Source organism: Amblyomma americanum, chromosome 2 (assembly GCF_052857255.1).
Source record: "Amblyomma americanum isolate KBUSLIRL-KWMA chromosome 2, ASM5285725v1, whole genome shotgun sequence".
NCBI classification, from domain to species: Eukaryota; Metazoa; Arthropoda; class Arachnida; order Ixodida; family Ixodidae; genus Amblyomma; species Amblyomma americanum.
Genome location: NC_135498.1, coordinates 14,943,539 through 14,966,899, shown reverse-complemented (window position 1 = coordinate 14,966,899; position 23,361 = coordinate 14,943,539). Strand labels below are relative to the sequence as shown.

The 23,361-nt window shown below is 47.9% G+C and overlaps 1 protein-coding gene across 2 annotated transcripts in view; it reads left to right on the top strand.

The window, feature by feature from the left end:
* Nucleotides 1–23,361, top strand: part of LOC144120636 (uncharacterized) — a 40,198-nt gene that overhangs the window by 12,245 nt on the left and 4,592 nt on the right. Inside the window, exons 2-3 of one of the 2 annotated variants that reach the window (XM_077653248.1) lie at nucleotides 1,397–1,474; nucleotides 22,692–22,813. In XM_077653248.1, the coding sequence (XP_077509374.1) occupies nucleotides 1,397–1,474; nucleotides 22,692–22,813 (200 nt within the window). The remainder of the gene's footprint in view (nucleotides 1–1,396; nucleotides 1,475–22,691; nucleotides 22,814–23,361) is intronic. The other variant, XM_077653249.1, reaches the window with a different exon arrangement.

Genomic DNA, 23,361 nt, shown 5'->3' with positions numbered 1-23,361 from the left:
CTGCGTCGTTGTATGTCGTAAGTGAAAAATAACGAGCTCCCTTTTTGCCTCAAAGAGTACGTTGCCTAGATGTGCTTGACGAAATAACAAAGACATAAGGACAGATGTCGCTGTCGCTGCCACTTCCTCCGCACCCGCGAAAATTCCGGGTCGTGGGTTATTCATGTGAGGAAGAAACAGGACGGCAGCATAAGCTAAACATTGACTTCCCTAATTACTGAGAGGCGCGTAGCCCACCGTAAGCAATATCCGTACCAGTTCTTAGAATTACGAAAACGCCGTTACCCTCGCAGTTTAATATTTGGAAAACTCCGTTACCTTCGGAGCTGTAGCACAACAAATTTTGACTAATTCGACGAGTTACGTGCACTGGAGAGGTTGCTTTGCCTGCAAGCTTCTCGAAAGCGTATGTAATTTGGCGCGTTGTAGACAAAGTTTGCTGGGCCGCAACGTCGACGGTAACCGCGTTTTCGAAATTCTAAAAACTGATATGGATATTACGGTAGAGCACACGCCTCTCAAATATTAAGGAGCCTAAAAGTAATAGTTAAAAAGTTAACTATTCAATATTAGTTAAACATCCTGCTATTTAGCACGTCTTCCCTGTATTCTTATGTACTATATACACTGCTGACAATGCTATGCCGAAAAAAGCGCACTTCATAGGCGCAGGCACTTACGCGTACATTCAAAGCGTCCGTCACTAACACTTTGCTAGTTTCTTGTTCAGTAGTGGTATATGTAATTGTGTCTGCACATGAAATCATCCTTTCCGACTCGTTGCTTGGCCCGTAGTCTTGAGCCATGACACATAGTTCCGACAACGAAACCTAGTCATCTAGTGGGAAAGGTGTTTATTGATTCCAGTTGCCCATTATTCAGTCACAACTTCTTTGCCAACTGTAGAGCCCTTAGAGACACACGAAGAGTGACAATTGCAAAGTTGCGGAGCGGGAGAGATACGAACTCTGAATGACGCATTTCCGGGAAAGGAAGATTTGTTCTCAGGGATATTTTTCTTTTATTTACTTTTCACTTTCCGACGACACGCGCTTTACCCAAAGGCGGTTAAGGACAGGCGACGTCAATTCATGCCTTTTTCTTGCGTGTCACTGCACTCCGTGCGTAAGTTCAAGTGCTCAGTGTACGTCGTAGAAATGACCTGGTATGACTCATCATGCTTCCGCGCAATGCTAACCTTCATCTTCACCATTTCATTTCTAACATGTCGCTGTTCTTTAGCACTTACTACATGCACATCGTAGGACATTACTTTCGTTATTTTCTCATTTCTTTTCTCAGTGAATATCGATGCAAAGAGATTTCACTGCGATGAGGCTTCTTCTCATTTTTCCTCTTTTGTTTTGCTTTCTGCTCAAACGTGCTTTCCTTGCAGGCCGACAACCAGCTTCACCCTCCCAGCTCGCAAAGCGAAGAGTTCGCGGCTCCCATCGGCACAGAGTTTAGTCTGCAGGTACATAGCTATCAGCGCCATCTGGCTTCTCTTATCAATGGGCATAGACAGCTCTGTGCATAAGCACCTGCCCACCCTCGTTTTGTGGCGTTTCTTTTTAAGGAAAACTGGTAATATGGCAGCCTTGACGCGTAAAATTAAATGGTACTTGCCGTGCTTTGCCACCTTTTTCAAGCGTGACAGCTATGCGAAAATACTTTAAGGGCCAAAATGCGTTGTCGTTCACAAAATTTGACCCATTGAAAGGAGAGAAGTGACGTCCCCAAACCGAAGTATTCCCAGTGACTAGAGGAAAGTGATGTCACCACACCGGAACATCGTCATTGGCTAGAGGGAAGTGCCGTCACCGACCGGACGTGACGTCACAAGTCGTAAATGGCGTCACTACCGGTACAGGCATCACCAGCTGCTAATGCAATTGCATAGCGAACGTAGAATGAAATTTGGTCTCCATGTGAATTTTTGTTGTTTGCCTTGTACGATGAGCATATGTCTTCTGGAGTACGTACACTGTGCATGCAAGCCTCTCATTACGTGACGCTGTCTACAAATGAAACAAACCAGTATTCCGTGGCAATATCGCTTCCCTACTGCACCTCTTTTTTTCCTTTATTCTTTCACTCCCTCCTTTATCTCTTCCCTTACGGCGCGGGTCAGGTGTCCAACGTTATATAAGACAGATACTGCGCCTTTTCCTTCCCCAAAAACCAATTATTATTATTATTATTATTATTATTATTATTATTATTATTATTATTATTATTATTATTATTATTATTATTATTATTATTATTAGAGTTAGCGATGATGCGACACGAAATTTTTCAGCATAACATGATGTGCATAGTATTCTTATCATGTGATGTTCTGGAAGAAAAGAAAGTTTCAGTAAGAGATGCAAATGCCACGCTCACTCTATGTTCGCAATCGTTGTACGGATTGTCATACGTTTAGTTTTTTATAATTCCAGGCTGAACTGTTCACTGAGCACTGTACAACCGTGTCAAGATTTTTTTTCTTTTCTTGCTAAAAGTCAAGAAAGGCGAGCGTGAAGCCGAGATGAATAAGCAAGGCGCCGGGCTGTGCAATAAATAAGTCGCACACAGAAAAATGGCCGCGTCTACGCCACAGCACACAGACGCATGATTGTGTGTGCACTAATGTCGGTAATTATGAATGGTCTCCTTCAAAGTTATTGTTTCTTTTGCAATACGCCTCCTTTAAATTTATGGGGCTTGACTGAACCATGAAAATGATCTTCACAAAAACTAATCATGTATCACGGTACAGAATGCATGTATTTTATGTGGAATAGCAAAAACGTACGAGCGAAACGCGATGATTTATACGCACCTCGATGAAATAAACTTTCAAGCGCGAGCCCTTGTCGACTACAAGCAGTCTGAAGGCTGCAGCCCAATGATTAAAGCAGCGATTACGATCACTGAGGCGTTGCGCTTTTCGGCGATTTTCGCGACATTCCCGTTTCGTGCAACATGATGTCAAATAAAGATATTGCGCGGAAGCCATTTTTCATGGCTGTGTGCGTTGATGTTGTGGTAGTGAAGTTAAAAGTCGAATTTTTATTTTTTATCGTCATGGGCTATCTGGAAAAGTTAGACACTCAGCCGAAAACTTAAACTGAGATTTGACAGTCTATACGGGCTGCTAGACGTCGTCATTTGAATGCTGCGTTTAAGGTTTAGTAAAAAACTTTAGTAACTTTAAGGTTTAGTATGCCACAACTACGCTCTGCAATAGCTCGTACTTGCTCTCTCGTACCATAATTTACTGTCAGAACTCGACCGATTTATCCACCGAGCCATCCAGAGCACAGTTGCACCTGTTTGAGTCTCCAGCTGATCGGCACACCTCCTAGCCAGGCAGTTAAGGAGATTGCCTCCCAGTTCCTGCATGCGAACCTTCGTCAGCGTATCGATCGCACACTGTGGCAGTCGCTTTCCACACAGGGAGCAATCGCATCTTCCTTTAAAAGATTGTGCATAAGAGGTGGCCTGACAACTCTCCCCTGTGCAGACCACTCGACGTTGATGCAAGCGGTCGCAACGCTCGGCTCACCAACCTCGTCGCTCTGACGGTGCGAGCTTTCTCTTGAGATTCCCGGGAAACCCCAGTTACACCTCTTTGTATCAACCTTATCGCATCTTCAGACAATGTTCGGGAACGCACCTACAGCTTCCTGTAGAATGATGTCACGTGGCTGCCACGCGTACGTGGCCTCAGCAAGTGAATCACCCTGGAGGCTCGCAGTCATAGCCGAGGTGCACGCCAGCCGCTATCTCCGGGTTGAATGGCGTACTTCCTTTTGTTGAACGAGAAGGGCGCCTTATCGGTGAGAGCTACGAGGACAGGTCGAGCCTTCCACACTATTCGCCAAGTGCCCACTCTACATCTATGATGACCAGGCTCCACAGTCCATAGACCTGCGCGAATCGGTCAGGGAGTCCTGGATGTAATCTTTGGGGGCCACAGCTTTTGTTGTAGAGACCTTTCCGCGGGGCGAGGAAGACGCCGGAATGCTTCCTCTCAGGGCTGTTGCAAACCGCCGCTTCCGCATGCAATAGCCCAGCGAGCAATATGACGATGCATTCCAGCATTCTCAGAACAAAAATGTTGAGTATTGGAATATAGTAAGGTAGCGTGACGTAAATATTAAGGGTGACGGTCCATTCTTCCAATGCGTAGCGAAATCTTTCTTTTAAAGATTTTCCACCGCTCACATCGAGCAGTTATGACTGCCATAAAAAACTAAAGGCGAATGTTTTTGACGACAGCAAAAACGTTAATAGCAGAAAAATGCTAGCCTGCCAACGGGAGATATTCGGACATAATGATTTTTATAGTGAATTCTCGCATTGTGTGAAAAATTTTAGATCATAAAATTTTGTTCAGAATTAATGGGTACGGGCACCTTACAAGAAAGGTATATGCTCGTAATTCGCAACCAACCTCGTTTTTTCTTCATGTATTCTTTTAAAAATAATGCAGTCATTTTCCTTCTTGTCCATTGTTTTTCTTCTTCGGCTCTTCGCAGTACTCGGGATATGCCATGTGGTCCGTTGCAGAGTCAGCGACTGATGAGGATGAATGCAGATGTTTGTTCTTTTCGTTGTTTTCTGTGAAGAGTGCGACTAACTTGCAGCACACTCGCCAGCTCACTTTTTTGTCGGCGTATTCAAGCTTGCCATGACTCGAGCCTTATCTTGTAGGAAGGAAACAGGGGGAATATTACCGGATAAGCCGTTTCCTGCGATCGTTCGCGTACTATGTATACGATGAAGGAATAAACATTTTGCTATGGTCCCGATTTTGTAATGACTATTAGCGACGCGCGGCTCCGTTATGTTGCGCGAGTCGTGGGAAGAGCGTGCGCCTCCCAGAGCTTCCGACAATGGGACAGCCCGTCGGGATCCACACAGATATTGCCACAGATGTGTGTTCCCATTAGTGCAACGCCAGACCGCGTCGAGTAGCACGGCTTGCGAGCGTGTGTTTTCCGGCAGCACTTTGCTTATGCGGGGACAAAGGCCTCTATGACCAGAATACTAAGGTTATCAGGTTGGACTCACGACCATTAGAGCAAAAAAAAAAGGACATCTTCGGGTGAATGACGGATAACAAGAGCCGAAGCCTGCTCAGGATCGTACATAAAAAATAGCCTCCACGACCGGCTATCGTATATGGGTAGCATCCGCCGCGGTGGCTCAGTGGCTTTGGCGTTATGCTGCTGATCCGAAGGTCGCGGGATCGAATCCCGGCAGCGGCGGCTGCATTTCGATAAAGGTGAACTGCAAAAATTCCCTTGTGTAGTGCGATATTTCAGCGGACATCTGGAGCACTCCCCTACGGCGTCCCAAAATAATCAGTGTATCATTTCGGGGCGTTAAACCCCACATACCAATATTTAGGTAGTCCCAACATATGTCATATGACAAGTCTTCGGGGGTATACGGTACATACATAAGTCACGTGGCGATGGCGGCATGCCAATCGATGAAACACAAGAAAGCAGACCTGTCTGTGTGTATTCGAACTTCCGAACGCTATACAAGCAAAGTATTGTCACCTATCGTCACAGTATTCTTGATCACTCGGCGGTTATCGCGGTGGTACAAGGAAGTCCCCCATAGGTCTTGCTACACACACAATCTGATACCGTGAGTGTACGTGCTTTGCGCTCAGGCAAAGACATCTGATACAGAACAGGTACCGCCCGCATACTTAATGTCAAAGCCTCTCTTACAAAAATGAATATTTATGATGTCGATGGGGGACTTCTGTGATGCAAGGGAAGCTGTGAAAAAAGTATATATAATCAGTTTTCATGGCGTTGTAATCAATTCAAGATAATGCCGACTAAATTTCCCGTTGAATTCACGGAGCGCCTATAATTAAATCCGATAAATTTTTATACGAGCCTATGTGGAAGTTCATTCTAGGTCGTAATAAATAAATAAAAATAAATTAATTCTATACAGATTTTTTTTTAACATTTCAGAGTTTTCATTGGGCCATCTTTATACAATAATCATCACTTCAGCATAATGATGTTAAAGTATTGTTGACTGTTTTGGGAAACAAAAAAAGCACTTCACCGTCGAAAACGATACGAATTTGACAAGTTCAGGCTTAACCTGCAGTACAACGCGCAGCTTGGGGACGTTAAACCCGACATAACATAAAGTGCTCAAAAACAGTTCCCGTTTACAACAAGGTTGAACAGAATGCACATGAGCGTAGCTGCCCCCTTGGTTCTTTTATTGTTCACCAGTACTGTTTTTGGAGAGCATCACACCAGGATAAATCTAGTAGTCTTGTTCGGCCGACACGAGACTGATAACTTTAATCCGTGCATTGAACTTTTTCGCTGCTCACGTATACAGTGCATTGGGCTTCACTAATCCTGAAACCATTTCGCATTTCCCATAGATGTGCATTCACCCCATTTCAAAGACCGCATGTTTTTATTGTCTTTTATTATTTTGTACAACTCTTTTCTGCACCCTTCTCTTAGCACCTTCTTCTCCCGAAACCCCTCTCCAACACAGAGTAGCATTTCAGCGCTTTTTAAATGCTGACGAAAATATCTGTTCTTCATTAAATATTCAATCTGTCTCGCTCTTTTTCTCACCTTTATATTCCCGCTGACTTTACGTGTTCACAGGCAAGACAGTAAGCAAGATGTAAAGAAAATTAGAGAGAATCGAAGAACAGAATTTATTATAATAATAATAATAATAATAATAATAATAATAATAATAATAATAATAATAATAATAATAATAATAATAATAATTGGTTTTGGGGGAAAGGAAATGGCGCAGTATCTGTCTCATATATCGTTGGACACCTGAACCACGCCTTAAGGGAAGGGATAAAGGAAGGAGTGAAAGAAGAAAGGAAGAGAGCGATGCCGTAGTGTAGGGCTCCGGAATAATTTCGACCACCCGGGGATCTTTAACGTGCACTGACATCGCACAGCGCACGGGCGCCTTAGCGTTTTGCCTCCATAAAACCGCAGCCGCCACGGTCGGGTTCGAACCCGGGAACTCCGGATCAGTAGCCGAGTGCCGTAACCACTGAGCGACCGCGGCGGGTACAACAGAATTTTAAGAATTCACAGGCGCGGAAAGCACAGCCACTCTCGCAGCTAACGCATAAGGCGCGTCAGCGTCGAACCAGCGCTGGGTAGTGTATGCGGCGAAAGTGAATCGTCCTTGCACGGGCATCAGTGGCGACTCCTGCGATGCCTCCTCAGCGCCTATCTGCGCTAAGTCTGCGGAGAAGCGGCACTGTGCGGCGTTCGATAGCCACGGCTGAGCGCGCTGTCAGCAGTGGCCTGGGCGCACGTATCGCGCTCGGCTGATTCGACAGGAAAAGAGACACCGGCCAGGCTGCTGCTGCTGCCACGTGACGGTCCGCAGCGTCCCGCGCAACTGCAACCTTGCCCTGTTGCTGAGGCACCGCTGGTGGAGGAACAGGGGACCGGAAAGCGCCTTGTGCCAGGCGAGCCATAGCGAAATTTGTACAGAAAATAACCAGTCTATATACAGTATACGCTGCATTAAAAAAATTAAAAAAAAACCTGAGTATAAAGAACGTCTACATACCGCATGTAAAACAAAAAAGTAATGTTATATTTTCTCTGTGTAGATTCTACAAACCTAGACAAAACAGCAAATACTTCGCAATAGATTTTTACCTTCAAGGAGTTTGTAGATCTCAAGTAGACACTAATAAATCATCATTATCAGCCTGAATACGCCCACTGCAAGGCAAAGGCTTCTCCCATGTTTCTCCAATTAACCGTGTCATTTGCCAGTTGCGCCCATCATATGCCCGCAAACTTCTTAATCTCATCTGCCCACCGAACTTTCTGCCGCCCCCTGCTACGCTTGCCTTCTCTTGGAATCCACTCCGTTACCCTTAAGGGCCAGCGGTTATCTTGCCCTGCCCAAGCCTATTTCTTCCTTTTTGATTTAGACTAGGATAAGAGATAGACACAACTTAAAACACGTTGCCAGGCTAGTTGGTTCATGTTAGTAAACGGTTAATTAGCAGAGCAAGGGAAAGACCGACCACGAAGATAGAGAACAAAGAATACAGGTGCTGTTCCTCTCTGATGTCTATCTTCGTGGCTCGGATTTCTTTTTTCCTGTTAATTTGCCAGTGAAGACACATCTTAGTCTTACGTATTCAGTGTGTGCAACGTCTGCAAACATGCATTTATCTGCATAACTGCGAAAAATCAACAAGAACTCCATAGACAGCCTACAAAATGTTTATAAGCGTGGTCCGACTGCCTTCTTTCCTGGCTCCCACAGTACAGACTGACAGAGGGGACGGGTGCACTATGTATGTCGAGTCTGCGTGACGCCATCGGTGGTGCGGGCCGCCACTTGAGCGCTGAGGGGATTCCCCGGCCGTGGATGCCAGCGGCGAGGACGTTCACCTCCGTCTGCTGGTGGGTCGCGCGACCGAGCGACAAGAACGCTGACGGCGCGCCCAGAAACCAAATGCCCCGCACGATGTGCACTCTCTTCGCCCCCCCCCCCCCCCCCCCTCCCCCACAGGAGCCGTACTCGATGGTACCGCCGCGGAGTCGGCCGACGTATCTTATCCGGCACCCGTCAAACCTCCCTGCCCGCCCTGCGCACACAACACACAGACGACGCAATCAATCATCGCCAACTATCGTCATCTTCTGCACTCGCGACGGCACTCCTGTAAGCGCAGAAGAAAAAAGAGAGGCGCGACACCCTAATACCAGAAGCCGCTGGAGGCAGGCGCGTTTCCATAGCGTCTCGGGCGCGTTTCCATAGCGGGTGCTTCAAAGACGAGATAGCTCGTACAAGCTGTGCCTCCTGCAGCGTTGACGATGAGGAAGACAGTGACGAGGTAGACAGTGACGTGGCAAAACGTCATCTCGGTCGTTCCTCGAGCCGTTTCCATTTTGTCAGATTTCAGCTGCGCACGGAAAAAAGAGCCCAGATCCCCGCTTGTACTGAGAAACCTCTGCCATCCATCGTGCCCCGAGGTTGTCTCCGATTGCAGTTTCAGGAAAAAGAGGCCGACTCCAAGAAGAACTGGGCGTTATCAAGGTCAACCCAGGAGCAGGACAGTTTCCGAGATTCGGAGAAAAAAAAGACCCCCCAGTCGCGATGCGCGCTTCTGTAAAGACGAGTCGCAGACGGCTGTATGCACTCTTCCCGCTGCGCTCGAACACGAGGCCTAAGCATGCATGCCAAACTCCTAGAAAAAAGCTTTCTTTCTTTTTCTGCGTGCATCGTTTCTACAAACGCTGTGATTCACAATCTTGATCAAACGTTATCGGGCCACAAGGTTTTCTACCGAGTCTTAAAAGTGGAGTACTTACAGCACCTTAGAGGCTCAACAAGTCTGAGGTCGTGAGGACAGGGCACTTCATTTTCCTCCAGGATTTGTAACTTCTTGCGGGCCGTAACTGTGCAGTCACAAGGAGGAAGCCGCCGCAGTGGCTCAGTAGTTAGGGCGCTCGGCTGCTGACCAGAAAGATGCGGGTTCGCTCCCGGCCGCGGCAGTCACAATTCGATAGAAGCGAAACGCTAGATGCCCGTGTAGTGTGCAATGTCAGTGTCGTTAAAGGACCTCACGTGGTTGAAATTATCCGGAGCCCTCTACTACGGCGTCCCTCATAGACTAAGTCGGTTTTAGACGTTAAACCTCATGAAAAAAAAATGGAGGAGACACACTCCGCCTTAAGCGCATGACATTAGTGTAATGAGTAAATTGCCATAAATGCAGGTCATTCACTACTTTAAATTCATATAGATGCCTGGGAGTCTTCATACCCTTCCTGGTGCAGTCGTGCAGCGGTTAAGCATTGTTTTAACTGCCAGATGTCACGTTGGCCAGTTTGCTCACTATCCGGCGGCCAGGTTGTGATGACGCCGCAAGGTCAGGTGACCTAGGTGACCCACCTGCCTCCTAGGTTGCTCTCTGGGCACCATCTGCCAGTCATGCTCGGGATTTTTCGCTCACAACGCCGACGCCAGATTTTCTGCGTAACGGGACCCTTAACACTACAGCGTTAAAAAACAATTTATCATCATCATCATCACTCGCCGCGGTGTCTCAGTGGTTAGGGCGCTCGACTACTGATCCGGAGTTCCCGGGTTCGAACCCGACCGCGGCGGCTGCGTTTTTATGGAGGAAAAACGCTAAGGCGCCCGTGTGCTGTGCGATGTCAGTGCACGTTAAAGATCCCCAGGTGGTCGAAATTATTCCGGGGCCCTCCACTACGGCACCTCTTCCTTCCTTCCTTCCTTTCTTCTTTCGCTCCCTCTCTTATCCCTTCCCTTACGGCGCGGTTCAGGTGTCCAACGATATATGAGACAGATACTGCGCCATTTCCTTTCCCTCCAAAAAAACAATTATTATTATTATTATCTGAATATGTTTGGCGACCACGACACATTCGCACTGAACAGCAAACGCTCGTTTACATAATTTTCTTGTTTAGCTTACCAAAACGAAGGAAAAGCACTTCTTTCTGTATGTAACCAGCAGAAAACATTACAGCTGATGTCCACATGATCACAATCAAACGATGCTGTTCTGGTTTTTCATATTTTTATACCTGGACAAAAATGTATGCTATTGTCCAAGCTCTAGATAAGTAGATGATTCTACTTGTAATCTGCTTTGGTGCGGCAAGCTATCGACGTTCTACGCGCTCAATATGTCACCAAAAAAAATTCAGAGTCGATCTCTTGATGTAGGCCTTGATCTCTTGATGTTGTGAGATGTAGGCCTGGAATGCGCTGCGAGCAAAGTGTAGCGCATTCCAGGGTGTCTAAGAGATTGTAGCAACTGCACTCCAGCCTGGAGGAGACTTCGCCACAGACAGTGTTTCTTTTTTTTAGCTTAAAAGCGAGCTCGGCTTTCTTCAAGGGTTTTTTTGTAGCGATGCGCGTGATGACAACCGTCCAAGTACCGGAGGAGAGGAACAGGCACCAGCACGCCCTACACAGAGCGCTGGGACCTTCCCATCGACTGGGCAACGTATCCCACCCCCGCTTCTCTGGCACCTGACTGGCGCTGGTGACGTGGGTTGCTGCAGGTGTTTTAAATCCCGCCGCAATCAGCCGCTTCTCTTTTCCACACTGTACAGCGCCTTCAACGTCTCTCTCTCTACGTCCGTAACCTCTCTCGCTGTTTGAAGCGCACCTGCCGCGGTGGCTCAGTGGTTAGCGCGCCCGGCTATAGATCCGGAGTTCCCGGGTTCGAACCCGACCGCGGCGGCCGCGTTTCGATGGAGGCTAAACGCAGAGGCGCCCGTGTGCTGTGCGATATCAGTGCCCGTTAAAGATACCCAGGGGGTCGAAATTATTCCGGAGCCATCCACTACGGCACCTCTTCCTTCCTTTGTTCTTTCAGTCCCTCCTTTATTACCCCTTCTCTTACGGAGCGGTTCAGGTGTCCGCCGATATGTGAGACAGACAGATACTGCGCCATTTCCTTTCCCCAAAAACCAGTTTTCATTTTTCATTTCTTGAAGCTCCATAGTACGGGCGCAATATGCGACCGCCTGGGTCTCTTTAACGCCCACTCGCATCGCACAACGCACACGCGTCTCTTGTATTCCGCCCCCATCGGAATGCGGTAGCGGGATTTGGTGCCGCGACCCCGTGCTCAGCAGCCGAATGCCGCAACCACCGAGGATGCGAGTAAAGGACAAAGCGATCATTATGCGAATGGCGACTTTGTTAAAGTAAGGGGTCTTCGCGGCCCTTATCGTTCCTGATAAGGGCAACTTCATCTCTGTGCTGCTCCTCGTCCTCTGACGACAAGCTTCAGTTTCCGACCGTCGAGGATCACTTAAAAGGGCGGCGATGCGACGCTCAAACGCGCCTAAGTGTCCGGAACACCCCGTGCTTCAAATGCGCCCGCTCGGGTTATCTCGGAGGTCGCCAGACAAACTAGTCATCGCTAACATTCACGTTAAAGGCCATCGTGTGGGCGAACCGAGGGAGGATGAACGAGGAGGACTCAACAGGCGAGCGCTTAGTAACAACCGTATAGAGTCCATTCCGCCCTAGCAGAACTTAGCACGCGCTAAAACACGTGGCAGACACGTGCCTGAGGAGGACATGACACATTACTAAATAACGCAGCGTGCGCGGCGAGCGCAATCGGTCATGGCTTATCAAATGGTTGCGCCAGCCGGATAGATGAGGCTAACCACACGCACTCGCTTCTCTTGTTTCGTCACGACACGCCCTTCGCGAGCTTCGTGACGTCACGTTCTCAGCGGGGCGCCCCATTGAAAACACTCGCGATGTCAAGTGAGCTGTGCCTGCTATCACTCACGAACCAACCGCCTGGTGACAAAAGCCGAGGAGGAAGGATTCGGTTTTTGAGTGGTCGACTGTTTAACGCACTGCGTATACAGCACACATGTTACACACGCTCGAGTGAAAAGCTCCAAGAGGCAGTGAACTTGGATTTTCAGCCGTTATCGCCTGAGTGTCGACACTGAGCGATATAAATGTTTGTTAGTTAATAGCACGTTGCAAAGTTCCGCGTTTACCTCGTGGCTTTCGCGGTCAGGCGTTATATGTGTAAGCGTTCGCTGTTTAATAACGTAGCGGCGACAGTGACCGCTTTATCAATTAGAATCTGTCGCTTTTGATCGGTCCTCTATAACTTGTTCTTACTATCTCTACTTTCTCTAAAAAGTGCTTCTGGGAGTTTTTAAAACGCAAACCTCCCCTCCTGGCTTTCTGCGATTCCTACGTTTGTTGGATGTAAAGAGACCTTATACACTTTAGATATCTATGTTAGAATGCGCTCCATGGTTTCTTTGCTCCGCCTCATGGCCTCGCATCAGTGTCAGACATTGTCTGCGTCTCCAAGCTTGTTTATTTATTACTTCATCCCGAAATATAAGGAGCTCCTCTTGTACGCACACAAAGAACAACCATTTTCTCATTTATTTCCGGCGCTAGCAGTTGTGCTTAGTACTTTGTACTTAGGCGTCCTTGTTAATTTTTTTTCTCCTATTTATTGCTTTTTGCGCCGAAGCCGAAACTTCAAACTACGAAGACTGAGTCGTTCTGGAAAGGCGGCCGATGCGAATTCTGCTGCAGCTCTCCTGTTTGCCTCACCAATCCGTTGTCTCCGTTCAACAGTCGTCTCCTTGGCCGACGCGATAGCTTCTTTCCCTCCGACAAGGCGGTCGCTCCATAGGTTCCGCTGCTAAACACCTTAGCCTTCTCTAGGCTATATACTACAGCCCCCGGCGCTTATCGACGGCGACCCTAGCTAGCTCTCTCGAGTGCGCGGAGAAAGTGTTGCGACAGCTTCGGACGGGCAGCGACGACATGTACGCGAAGGTCGGTAAACACGACTCCGAAACCCGCCCCAGCTGCCAACAACACGCTGCTGTGCAGACGAGCTTGACTAAGAACTCAGCTGCCGCCTAGTATATGTACCGCGCGGAAGTGCCGCGCGTTAACAGGCAGCAAAACGAGCCGTGTCTCGGCCGTCCGGAAAAGGTTATACAGTGAACACGTCTGTCCTTTCTAACAATCTAAACTACTACCACGGGTCTCAAACGCGCGACCCGCTGGCCTTAAAGATAGCAGTCGTAGTTACCGAGGCGTCGCTCCAGGCGCTCAATCTCTGCAGACAACTCAACCGCAACGCGAGGGAGAGGGTGAAGAAAGAAGTAATAAAAAAAAGGCGCAATAGTCGGAGGCTCCGGATTAGTTTCAACCACCAGGGGATCTTTAACGTGCACTGACATTACATAGCACAGGGCCGTCTTCCGAGTTTCGCCTCCGTCGATACGCGGCTTCCGCGGCTAACCACTCCTAACGCATCAAATAAATATTTGAACAGTGCGCGGGTGCGAATTAAAGTACTAATCACCCTCGATGGATTCGGAATGCTGAAGATGCTATGAGAGACGCACGCTATGGCTCTGTACGCAAACCGGTAGACCTGGAAACCTTTTTAAAGTGTCGGCACAAAAAGCGTAGCTGCTGATCGAGATAGCATGCAGAGCCGTGGAAAAGCGGAGGAAGCCGAGGAGATAGCGATAGCGCTAGCCGAGGTAGTTACAAATAACCAAATCGTGATCACTCGCAAGGCGCCTGCAGAAACCTCATCAAATTAAGGTAGAGCTGCCAAGAAGGCGGCAACAATCCTGAAGCAAAACTCCAGAAGGATAGAAATGGTCACTGCTCGCGAGGCTCTCCGGATAACAATGGCGCCCACGTTGCAGCCCGGGCACTTAGTTACCGGGCGTTAACCCAGGATGGTGAGGAGAGTGCGAAAGGCTAACCACATACCGATAGCTGTTAGAACGTTACAGACTAGAGAGGAATATACGTGGCTCACAAAGAGCTCACCCAGAAGGAAGTAGTAGCGTTAGGCGAACTCCAAAGCAGTGCACACATTAGCCTTCTAGATAGGAAAAAGCACACGTTATATTCAGATAAATGTCCTTTTTTTTTTTAGGAATATTCGAATCCTTGTCGTATGGCGTAGGAATTCCAAAAGAACCAGGAACTAGAGATTACGAAAAGCAGTGGGAGGGGATGCTGGTCAGCTCATGCCTGGAGGCTCAAAAAGCACTGATTCAACGGGCGATACAGGCAGCCACTTCCAAGGGGTCCTGGACTAAGTACTCCACTCACAATTTCTTGCTTCACAAAAAAAGTTTCATTCATTCATTCATTCCGTACATAGAAAATTTCCTGCGGGCACCTGTACAAGTGTTCATAAAGAAAATATTTCATGCCTTTGTCCTCGCAAAAGTCGAGGAAAGACACCATTACGTTTGTTCCCTTCTTCTAAATGCGTCGCTCTACAGGTAAAAAGTGTAAACCGATTAGTTTATGTGTTTAATGTTATGATTAGTTGGAAACCTAGCTGTCAGAAACGTTGGCAGTGTCACCGTATTCGTGACATAGCGGAAATGTTCAAGCAAGGCTGATGCGACAAGTGGAAGTGAGAGCGCATAAAAAAAGACAAAAATCCCTCGCTCCACGAGGAGCAGCAGGATCTGCGTGCGCGCCAAGTGATGCAGCATTGCTCTAGAGGCTGCTGTTCCTCTCACAGTGTCGGTGGATACCCTCCCAGAACCCTCTCTCTCTCTCAACCGGACGAAAATAATCTGCGCAGTTCCCGACACCGTTCTCGACCATGGCGCGCGCGGTTCGGTTTTGGTAAGTGAATCTGACCGTAACGGGCAAACAGCAGCGGGTGCACACGCGACGAAGACACAGCGCCGAGCCGAAGCGCTTTCTTTTTGGAAGACGCTCTGGCGAAGCGCGCGTCCGCTTGACAGCGGAGGTTTAAGCGGCAGCGCCGTCAAAGAGGAGTCAGCGTCACAGAAGAGAAAAGCAAACAAGAAGAGTGAGCGGGTGAAGTGTCAGTGGCTGAGGGTGCGAGCCGTGCGTCGCCCTCTGTGACAGACAGTCAAGACACTTTTTATCTGCAGAGAGCGCCGCGTCAAGGCGTTGGGGGGAGAGTGGAATGTGGCAAGAAGGCGAAGCGTGAGAGGGAGTGGGCGCGCAAAAAGCGCGAAGACCGCGGGGCCTTCGTCGAAATGTATAACGTCGTCGCATCCTCCTTCTCGCTTCCATCGCGTCCGGAGTGGGAAGCAGAAGACTTCCGTTTGCGCAACGCGGAGGGAATCTCGCAATACGGGCTGAGCCCGCCAAGAGAGCGAAGCGCGTCTTTCTGCTCCGACCGCGGCATACGTGCGAGCGACGGCCTGCGCAACAAAAGGGTCCGCAGTCTCCACTGAGTCACGGGTTTGAAAGACGAGGCGCGGGCAGCGGAGACGGAAAACACGGCTATTTTGACGGCCGAAAAGTCACGAGACACATACCGGGCCTGCCCGCCACGTGTCGAGGTTCTCTCCTCAGAGCGGGAGCGATGCGCGTTCAAAGAGGCGCTGAAGTCGCTTTCGCGCGCAATATGTTTTCCTCCAGAAAGCGGAGCTCGGGATTCCTAGACCCCGTGCTCACTGTGTTGCATGCCCTATCGCAAGCATAGGAAAAGCGCCCTCGGCGAGGTCTGGTATCTTCATGCGCTCTCAGCGTGGTTCCTGATGTCGTTAGTGACGTCACCGTAGAAACCCGGATGAGCAGAGATTTCGGCGGTATTTATTGCGATGAAAGTCATACGTTGTAATGACAGTTTAGATAACGGAACAGAGGCTGTCAGATAAGCCACCACCTGCTCAATGCAACGTCACAAAACGACATGCGATACATAATGACGTCGCTAATACATAATGACGGGGCGCCAGAGAGCACGCGCAGGGTAATAACCCCCTCGGGTTACATCCTACAGTATGCAGCTCAACCATTAGGCAGCTGCTGATTTTGCCCCGTTTTCTAGTCAGTGCGTTTTTTCACACCCACTGTTAAGTCCAATGAAGTGGCTCCGCCACCTCTTTGAGTCTGCGTGCGCGAGGCTCTAGCTGTGAAAGCAAATAAAAACCTTGCAAACTTTCATTATCACCTCAAGGGCACTCAAGCACTCTTTTCAGCCCCTTCTCGAATTTTAAACGCCATCCGCGCTCCGCGACTTGTATATTGTTGCCACGGGGAAAACCTGTGTACGTCCCACCACTGAAAGCTGAAGCGCTACTAAATTTATTTGTTTAACAGTATTGTCAGCCTCCTGAGAGGGTCCTTAGGAAGGAAGCGTGGGGAAGAAAATCACGGTTCGTTGAAGGAAAACAGCTATATTCTCAAACACAGCTGCATCAGCTTAAAAAATCACATTCGCAGAAATTAACATCCAGAGAGCGCTCGAATTCAGCCACGTCACGTTGCTACACAATTCGCTTTGGTAATGTATTTCACGTTTCAATTAGCTGTGTGGAGAAAGAATTCCGGAAAGCGTCACTGCGAGCTTTTTAAGTCTGGATAACGTGGTTATGACTTCTATGGTATACAGGTGATCTTAGCCCGGAACGAACAGCCTATGGGAGTGTAATAAGGAACGTATCTCGACCAAACAAGATAAGACATAGCACGCTAAGACACAACTGCGCAATGACTGCGAACTTGCTCGCGCTGCGCCTGAAAGGTGCACCCCCTTAGCTCACATGCCCGTTTACTATGGCTGAGGAAATGTCACTCCATCGTCAACAATTGGCCTTTCGAGGCTCCATTAAAGGAGTATAGGCACCAAATTTTCAGTTTCCGATTCGTTTCCTTTATTTTTTTCGGTTATAACGAAAAGCAGGGCCGCGTATTAGGAACTATAGAACTATATATGAGAGATATGTTACAGTGCGTTTTGATAATATATTTCAAACTTACAGCACTGTTTTATTATCTCATGAGGGCATTCACCCACAACCACCCTCCAGAACACCACGCAATGGTGAAAGGGAAAAGCGACGGCGAAATTAAATTCAAAGACGCATTTGGAAGGCGATTAAAGAGGCGAGTTGGTCATGTTGGTACTCATTTCAGAGAAAATGATTGCAGCATTTAAACAGAACGACCGATGAAGAAGGCAAGCGGACAAGCGCTGACTTTCAAAAGGTTTATTGTGAGCGGTTGGCGTGAATGTATACGCTGTCCGACGCAAGATAGATAAGGAGAGGAGGAAACGCAGGGATGTGAACCAGAAAGGCTTCCGGTTGGCTACCCTGCACTGGGGAAGGGAATGAGGGGATTAAAAACGGAAGAGAGGAGGGAAACAGAGTCACAATCTTTCAAATTATTGCAACTGAACATGCGCAGAAAGGCCAGCTCTTTGTCGGAAAGGGCAATGGAAGGGGTGCGCACACAGTATCCCCCCCCCTATTCAGTACAATAATTTGTTCAGGTGTCCGATAGGGAATTTTAGAATAGGATGACCCTATTAATAATAATAATAATAATAATAATTGGTTTTTGGTGGAAAGGAAATGGCGCAGTATCTGTCTCATATATCGTTGGACACCTGAACCACGCCGTTAGGGAAGGGATAAGGAAGGGAATGAAAGAAGAAAGGACGTAATAGGCGCCGTAGTGGAGGGCTCCTGAATAATTTCGACCACCTGGGGATCTTTAACGTGCACTGACATCGCACAGCACACGGGCGCCTTAGCGTTTTTCCCCCATAAAAACGCAGCCGCCGCGGTCGGGTTCGAACCCGGGAACTCCGGATCAGTAGTCGAGCGCCCTAACCACTGAGCCACCGCGGCGGGGATGACCCTATTCGAAAACTCAAACTCGCGAATGATTTCTCGCGTGACGCGTTCTTTGCTTCTCTTGACGACGATAGTGTTCGCAAGGTAACGAATGCAGCGTGTTGGAAGTCAGCTCTCGTCCTCATTCCTTCTTTTTCTCTCGCCCCATTTTTGTGCTGCAGTCATTTTCTAGAAAAGCCATCAGTGAGAAAACAAAACGTACCACCTCTGCTGCTAAGGCCGATTTGTCGCATCACATCGTATGGTCGCCAGCCAATTCTTTTTTTTCTTCTCGTAGCGTTTCTGTCTCTGTTTGTGCGGGCTGTGACGTTCAACTACAGTGCAGAGAATCACGGCATATGTCACTCGCTCTTGCGGCAGTACACGGAGCAGCAAAAACATCGTTTTGTGAGCTCACGTGACTTGTAAGCTGTTGTTTTACGTTTCAGCGCGAAGCAGAATTTCAGGAAAAAACAGTACCCGCAATAAATTACTTAGACCACTCTCGGCCACAGCCACATCTCCCGTTCTGCCGTTCCTAAGACCCTCAGCACCGCTAACAGCAAAAAATAAACGATGCAGAACCTGCAACCTTGGTGTCTATATCCTTATTTAAGCACACGCAGCCTCGACGGCCTTCCTTCCGCAATCTCCTCCCGCAACACCCATTACCGGGTTGACAGTGCAGCTGAGTGAGTATGCAAAACCGTGTCTACAAGCGCACCACTAGCTGGCCTTCGATAACGGAAGCAACGAGATGTGTTCAGAGCTGCCGCTCGCACTGACTCTTTTTTTTTTCGTTTGGTGGGGACTTCCGCTATCGCGGCGATACCGCTAGCCTTCGCGTGAAAGCGTTGAGGGAAGCGGCGGCTCTCGACAAGAGCGACGCGCTCGGCCGAGCGCTGACCCGACGCCACGTGACCCCGAAATGGCCGCCGCAGACCCTCTGTCGCCATGCACGTGTTCACGCACGTGCTCGCACGGCCGTCGGAAGAAAGCGCTTTTGCCGCTTCGGCGATTGCCCTCTAGGTGTAAAGCACTGCTTTGTCCGTCCATCATCATCATCATCAGCCTGACTACGCCCACTCCCTTACAATATGGTCTATAAAGAGTCTATAGACTTCTTGTAGACTCTATTGCCTTTCTATAGATATTTCATTTTGTTTATTCATAGTCTGTAGACTATCCATAGACAAAAGTCTGCTAAAATTGTATGGCCACAAATCTAAAGATCGTCTGTATAGTTTCTTTCGCCTATGAACTAGTCTTCAGGGTTTATACATAGAAAGTGTATGGACTTCATAGACAAAAGTCAATGGACAGTCTATAGACTGTCTAAAGAAATTATTGTAAGGGAGCTGCAGGACAAAGGCCGCTCCCATGTCTCTCCAAGTAATCCTGTCCTGTGCCAGCTGCGGCAAACCTATCCCCACGATTTTCTTAATCTGTCCACAGTCAACTAACGCGCCGATCTTTACCGCATCATTACCCCCGTACCGCACCATCTTTTCATTTTTAAGAGTCTGCTGTTATAGCCAAGTGCTGCTGCTTTGCGGAACGTGCTTTGAGAGAACAAATACAGTAGAGCCCCTCTACAGTAAAGTGACTCGGACCAGCAAAAATCTGTACTCTATTAGGATCCTTACTACATCTGTTGTCAGTGATGGCATGGCTCTGAGGATGTTCTCTCTGGTAATTAATTGGCTACTTTCTAAAACACAAAGTGTTTGTGAAAGAAACAATCATAAATGCCTTGCATCCCGCTCTTAATGTCCCTTAGTGATAACTATTTATTTTCAGTTATTAAATTTTATGCTATCACGCTTTCAATTACGATTACGTCTTGTGGAAGAACTGCATTTGCACGAATATAACGCGGCTACGAATATGACGCTAATAAGGGAGCAATTACTCACTGACATCCACCCGAGCGCAGCCACACGGCTACAAAGGAAAGCTATACGGCTTTCTCAGAAACTTCGTAGTTAAAGAAAAATTCGCCCTGATCCGGGGTTCGAACCCGGGACCACCGCTTCACCAACTGAGCTAACCGGGACGGCAAGCTTATGGTAGGGCGAGAGCGAATTGATCAATAACTCGAAGTGAAGTGGGAACTGCGTTGGTCAAACGTTTGACCAATATGACGCTAGTTTGATTTCGTGTGAAAGCCAAAGCTTTGAGTGAACACGGCGCCGTCTCCTGCAGCCTCACCGCCATTAAAGAAGCAACGGCTAAGAAATGCGCGTCACAGTCAAGCGCTGCAAAACCGCCTCCACTTCTTGCCGCCGCTTCCCCGTGCTTCGGGCTGCCGTGCTGACAACGTTCGCCCTTTCCTTCCTTTCCCTACTCCTCACTGCACTTTTACTGTCTTCCCTTTCTCGGCGACCCGCGCCGCCTTGTTTTTACGGCAACAGCCAGCTTTACTTTTCTTGTTTGTTTTTTGTGCGCGGCGTGCTTTGCCTCACGGCCCCAGGGCCTTCAAAAAGTTGGCTTCTTCTCTCAACTTCCCAGTTCAGTGGTGAAGCCATCTTTAAAAATCGTCCTTTTATTGTTTTTGGTATTCATTTGACTCCGAATACTGGCATCGCGGTCCTAGACTTCGTGCGTGTCCAGGCGTCATCATTTTACAGAAAACGCGTTGCCATGGCAACACTCTCTTTACAATAAAGTTTTCTTTGAAAAAAATCTTCATCATAACCAAAAAAAAAAAAATGTACAGTCGTCTATGGAATCCGAAATGGAACCGCAGTTTCACTTTTCTATGTCAGAGCTTTTACTAGTACAACCGTGTTTACTATAACGGGGTTCTGTTGTACACGCAACAAGAAAAAACACCCACATTTCTGCCCGGTCGGGTCCCAGGCCCACGCAGATCATATTACCACAAAGTTACCACGAGGTCACTGGTCACGTAGCCACATTCTCGAAAGCGCACCCTCTTATCGGCTCCTGGCCCGCGCTACCGCATTTTATGCCGAACGATGAGCAAACCGCAAGAAGGCAAAGAGTGGTGGGAGCAGAAAGCGGGGCTTAAATAACTGCGCGGATGTGCTTTCCCGCCTGAGCTACGAGTGATGTAGATTTGCAGTGCATCAAGCAGGTGCATGGGAGGCTTTTGAGTGCGCTTTCCCGCGCTAGTTAAAACCATGCGGACGAGCACCCTTCTCCGGAGTGATCACTTACGGCCGTCGCGAGGTGCTAGCCGGGAAACAAAATAAAAAATCCATATTCAATTTTGTTACTATTTTTAATGTTAACGCACTTTAAAAAAGACATCCTGATATCGCTAAAGCATAGCCTAGGAAGGACAGGATGAACCGATTTCCAAAGTATTAAGCTGTCTTCACCGCAATGTGACATGCCCGTCTAATGGAGGAACATGAAATGTTTAAAACAGAATTTATAGACGAAGTCTGCGTGTTTTATGAGGCGAGACAGCCTAAGGTTGTTACCTTGACAACGCGTGCACCTGTCGCCGTCTCACTGAATTCCAGTAGCGTAAGTATTATCACGAGCGGAAGCCAACTTAACAGGTTATCAAAAGGGTATCTTTTGAAAAAGTTATCGAGAGAATGCCTTTTAAAATTCACTCTTTCTGTCAAAGTGGATACGAAGGAATTTTGTCTGCCATGATACGCTGCTTTCACTGGGTTTATGAAATTGGGCCATCAGTTTTATTTCACCAGAAAATTGCAATAATTACATCTCTTCTATAATTCCTTCTAATTCCTATAATTCCTTCTAATTCCTAGATGTTAATCCAGTCTCCTTAATTCTGGCATCGCTGCGTGGTGCGAAATGCTTTTTTGTCCTCTTCACAAAAATTCACGCCCTTTAACCAAATGAACCTCTGTGTTCACAACCTGATACAGAAGTATAAATTATGCAGGTTTCAGTGTCGCAGTGCCCTCTAAGCAACGTCTCTACCCTGTCCCATATTGACCCAACCATCTACTCAGATAAGCCCACAACGAACAGTTCTATTCCGTTTATATTCCTAGAGTAGTGACAACCATTTCAGTCATATTTTACTCGTTGCACATGGGGTCCCAATACATTTACTGATAATTTCGAATCCCGAATGCAGTATGCGTGGATTTCGTTTCTTTGACTTCCCCGTTCCCTTTTCAAAAATCGTTTGTTCGCTGCGACACAGCTGCTTGGTGCAAAATCCCGCTATATCTTTGACTACGTCATTGGTGCTTGACGCTTGATGGAGTGCGTACAGCCTTTACTAAAAGTTTCAAGGCGACTGTTGGGTCTGCTGCTGCTGGGCCGTGCTGTGCGCGTTAAGTAGCTTCGCTAAAGCTGCAAAGCATTTAAGAGGTGGGAATGCTCAGCTCATCCTCCTAGGGGATGCTACAACTGCCTGCAGGGTGCATCGCATAAATTTCTGACCGAAGCTGTGAATGCCCTTACTGTGGAGAGATGAGTGCAATCAGTTTCGCCATGCTCTATTAATAGGAATTGACTAACATATTTTTTCTCTCTGTTGTGTGTGCGCAGAGGAGCTTTATGACCTACAATACATACAGCAGCAGCAACTTGACTGAGTGCAGAATATCGTCGCCGTGTGGATGGTTTATGTACCACCCCACCGAGAGGAACTTCGTCCATTACCTACAAGTGTGAGTATTAATTCGAGTCAAAGCTGCCCTGCGTTCCCTGCTTTGCACGTGTGTTTGTTGCACTGCGACTCATTCTTACTGATCTGATCAGCGCAGTAAATATCACATTTTGAACACGGGCTTTTTTATGGCCTGTTTGGGTTTGCTTGCGTAACATAAGCCACTGGTCTTGAGGAAAATAAAAAAAGAATGCGAGCAAACAAATGTATTCATGGTGCATCCCCTGGACGTGAGCTTTCCGAATACTGCGGGAAGACGTCCAGAGGGCTTCTCAAGCATGCGTGCTGCAGTCTAAACGTTAACTAATGTCCATGAGGCGCCGATGTTAAAGCTCGGACGTGCTATGCCAAAACGCGATGTGTTGGGGCGATATGCGTTAATGGGTGTCGACACGCGGCTTATGAAGACGCGCTAAGGCGACCACTTACTCGGATATTCAAATAATTTGGTATCCCTATTAATTTTAATATGAGTGCCAAATTATTTAAACAGCCGTGTATGTGGTCACCTTAATGCTTCTTCGTAAGTCGTGTGCGGGCGCCCGTTAA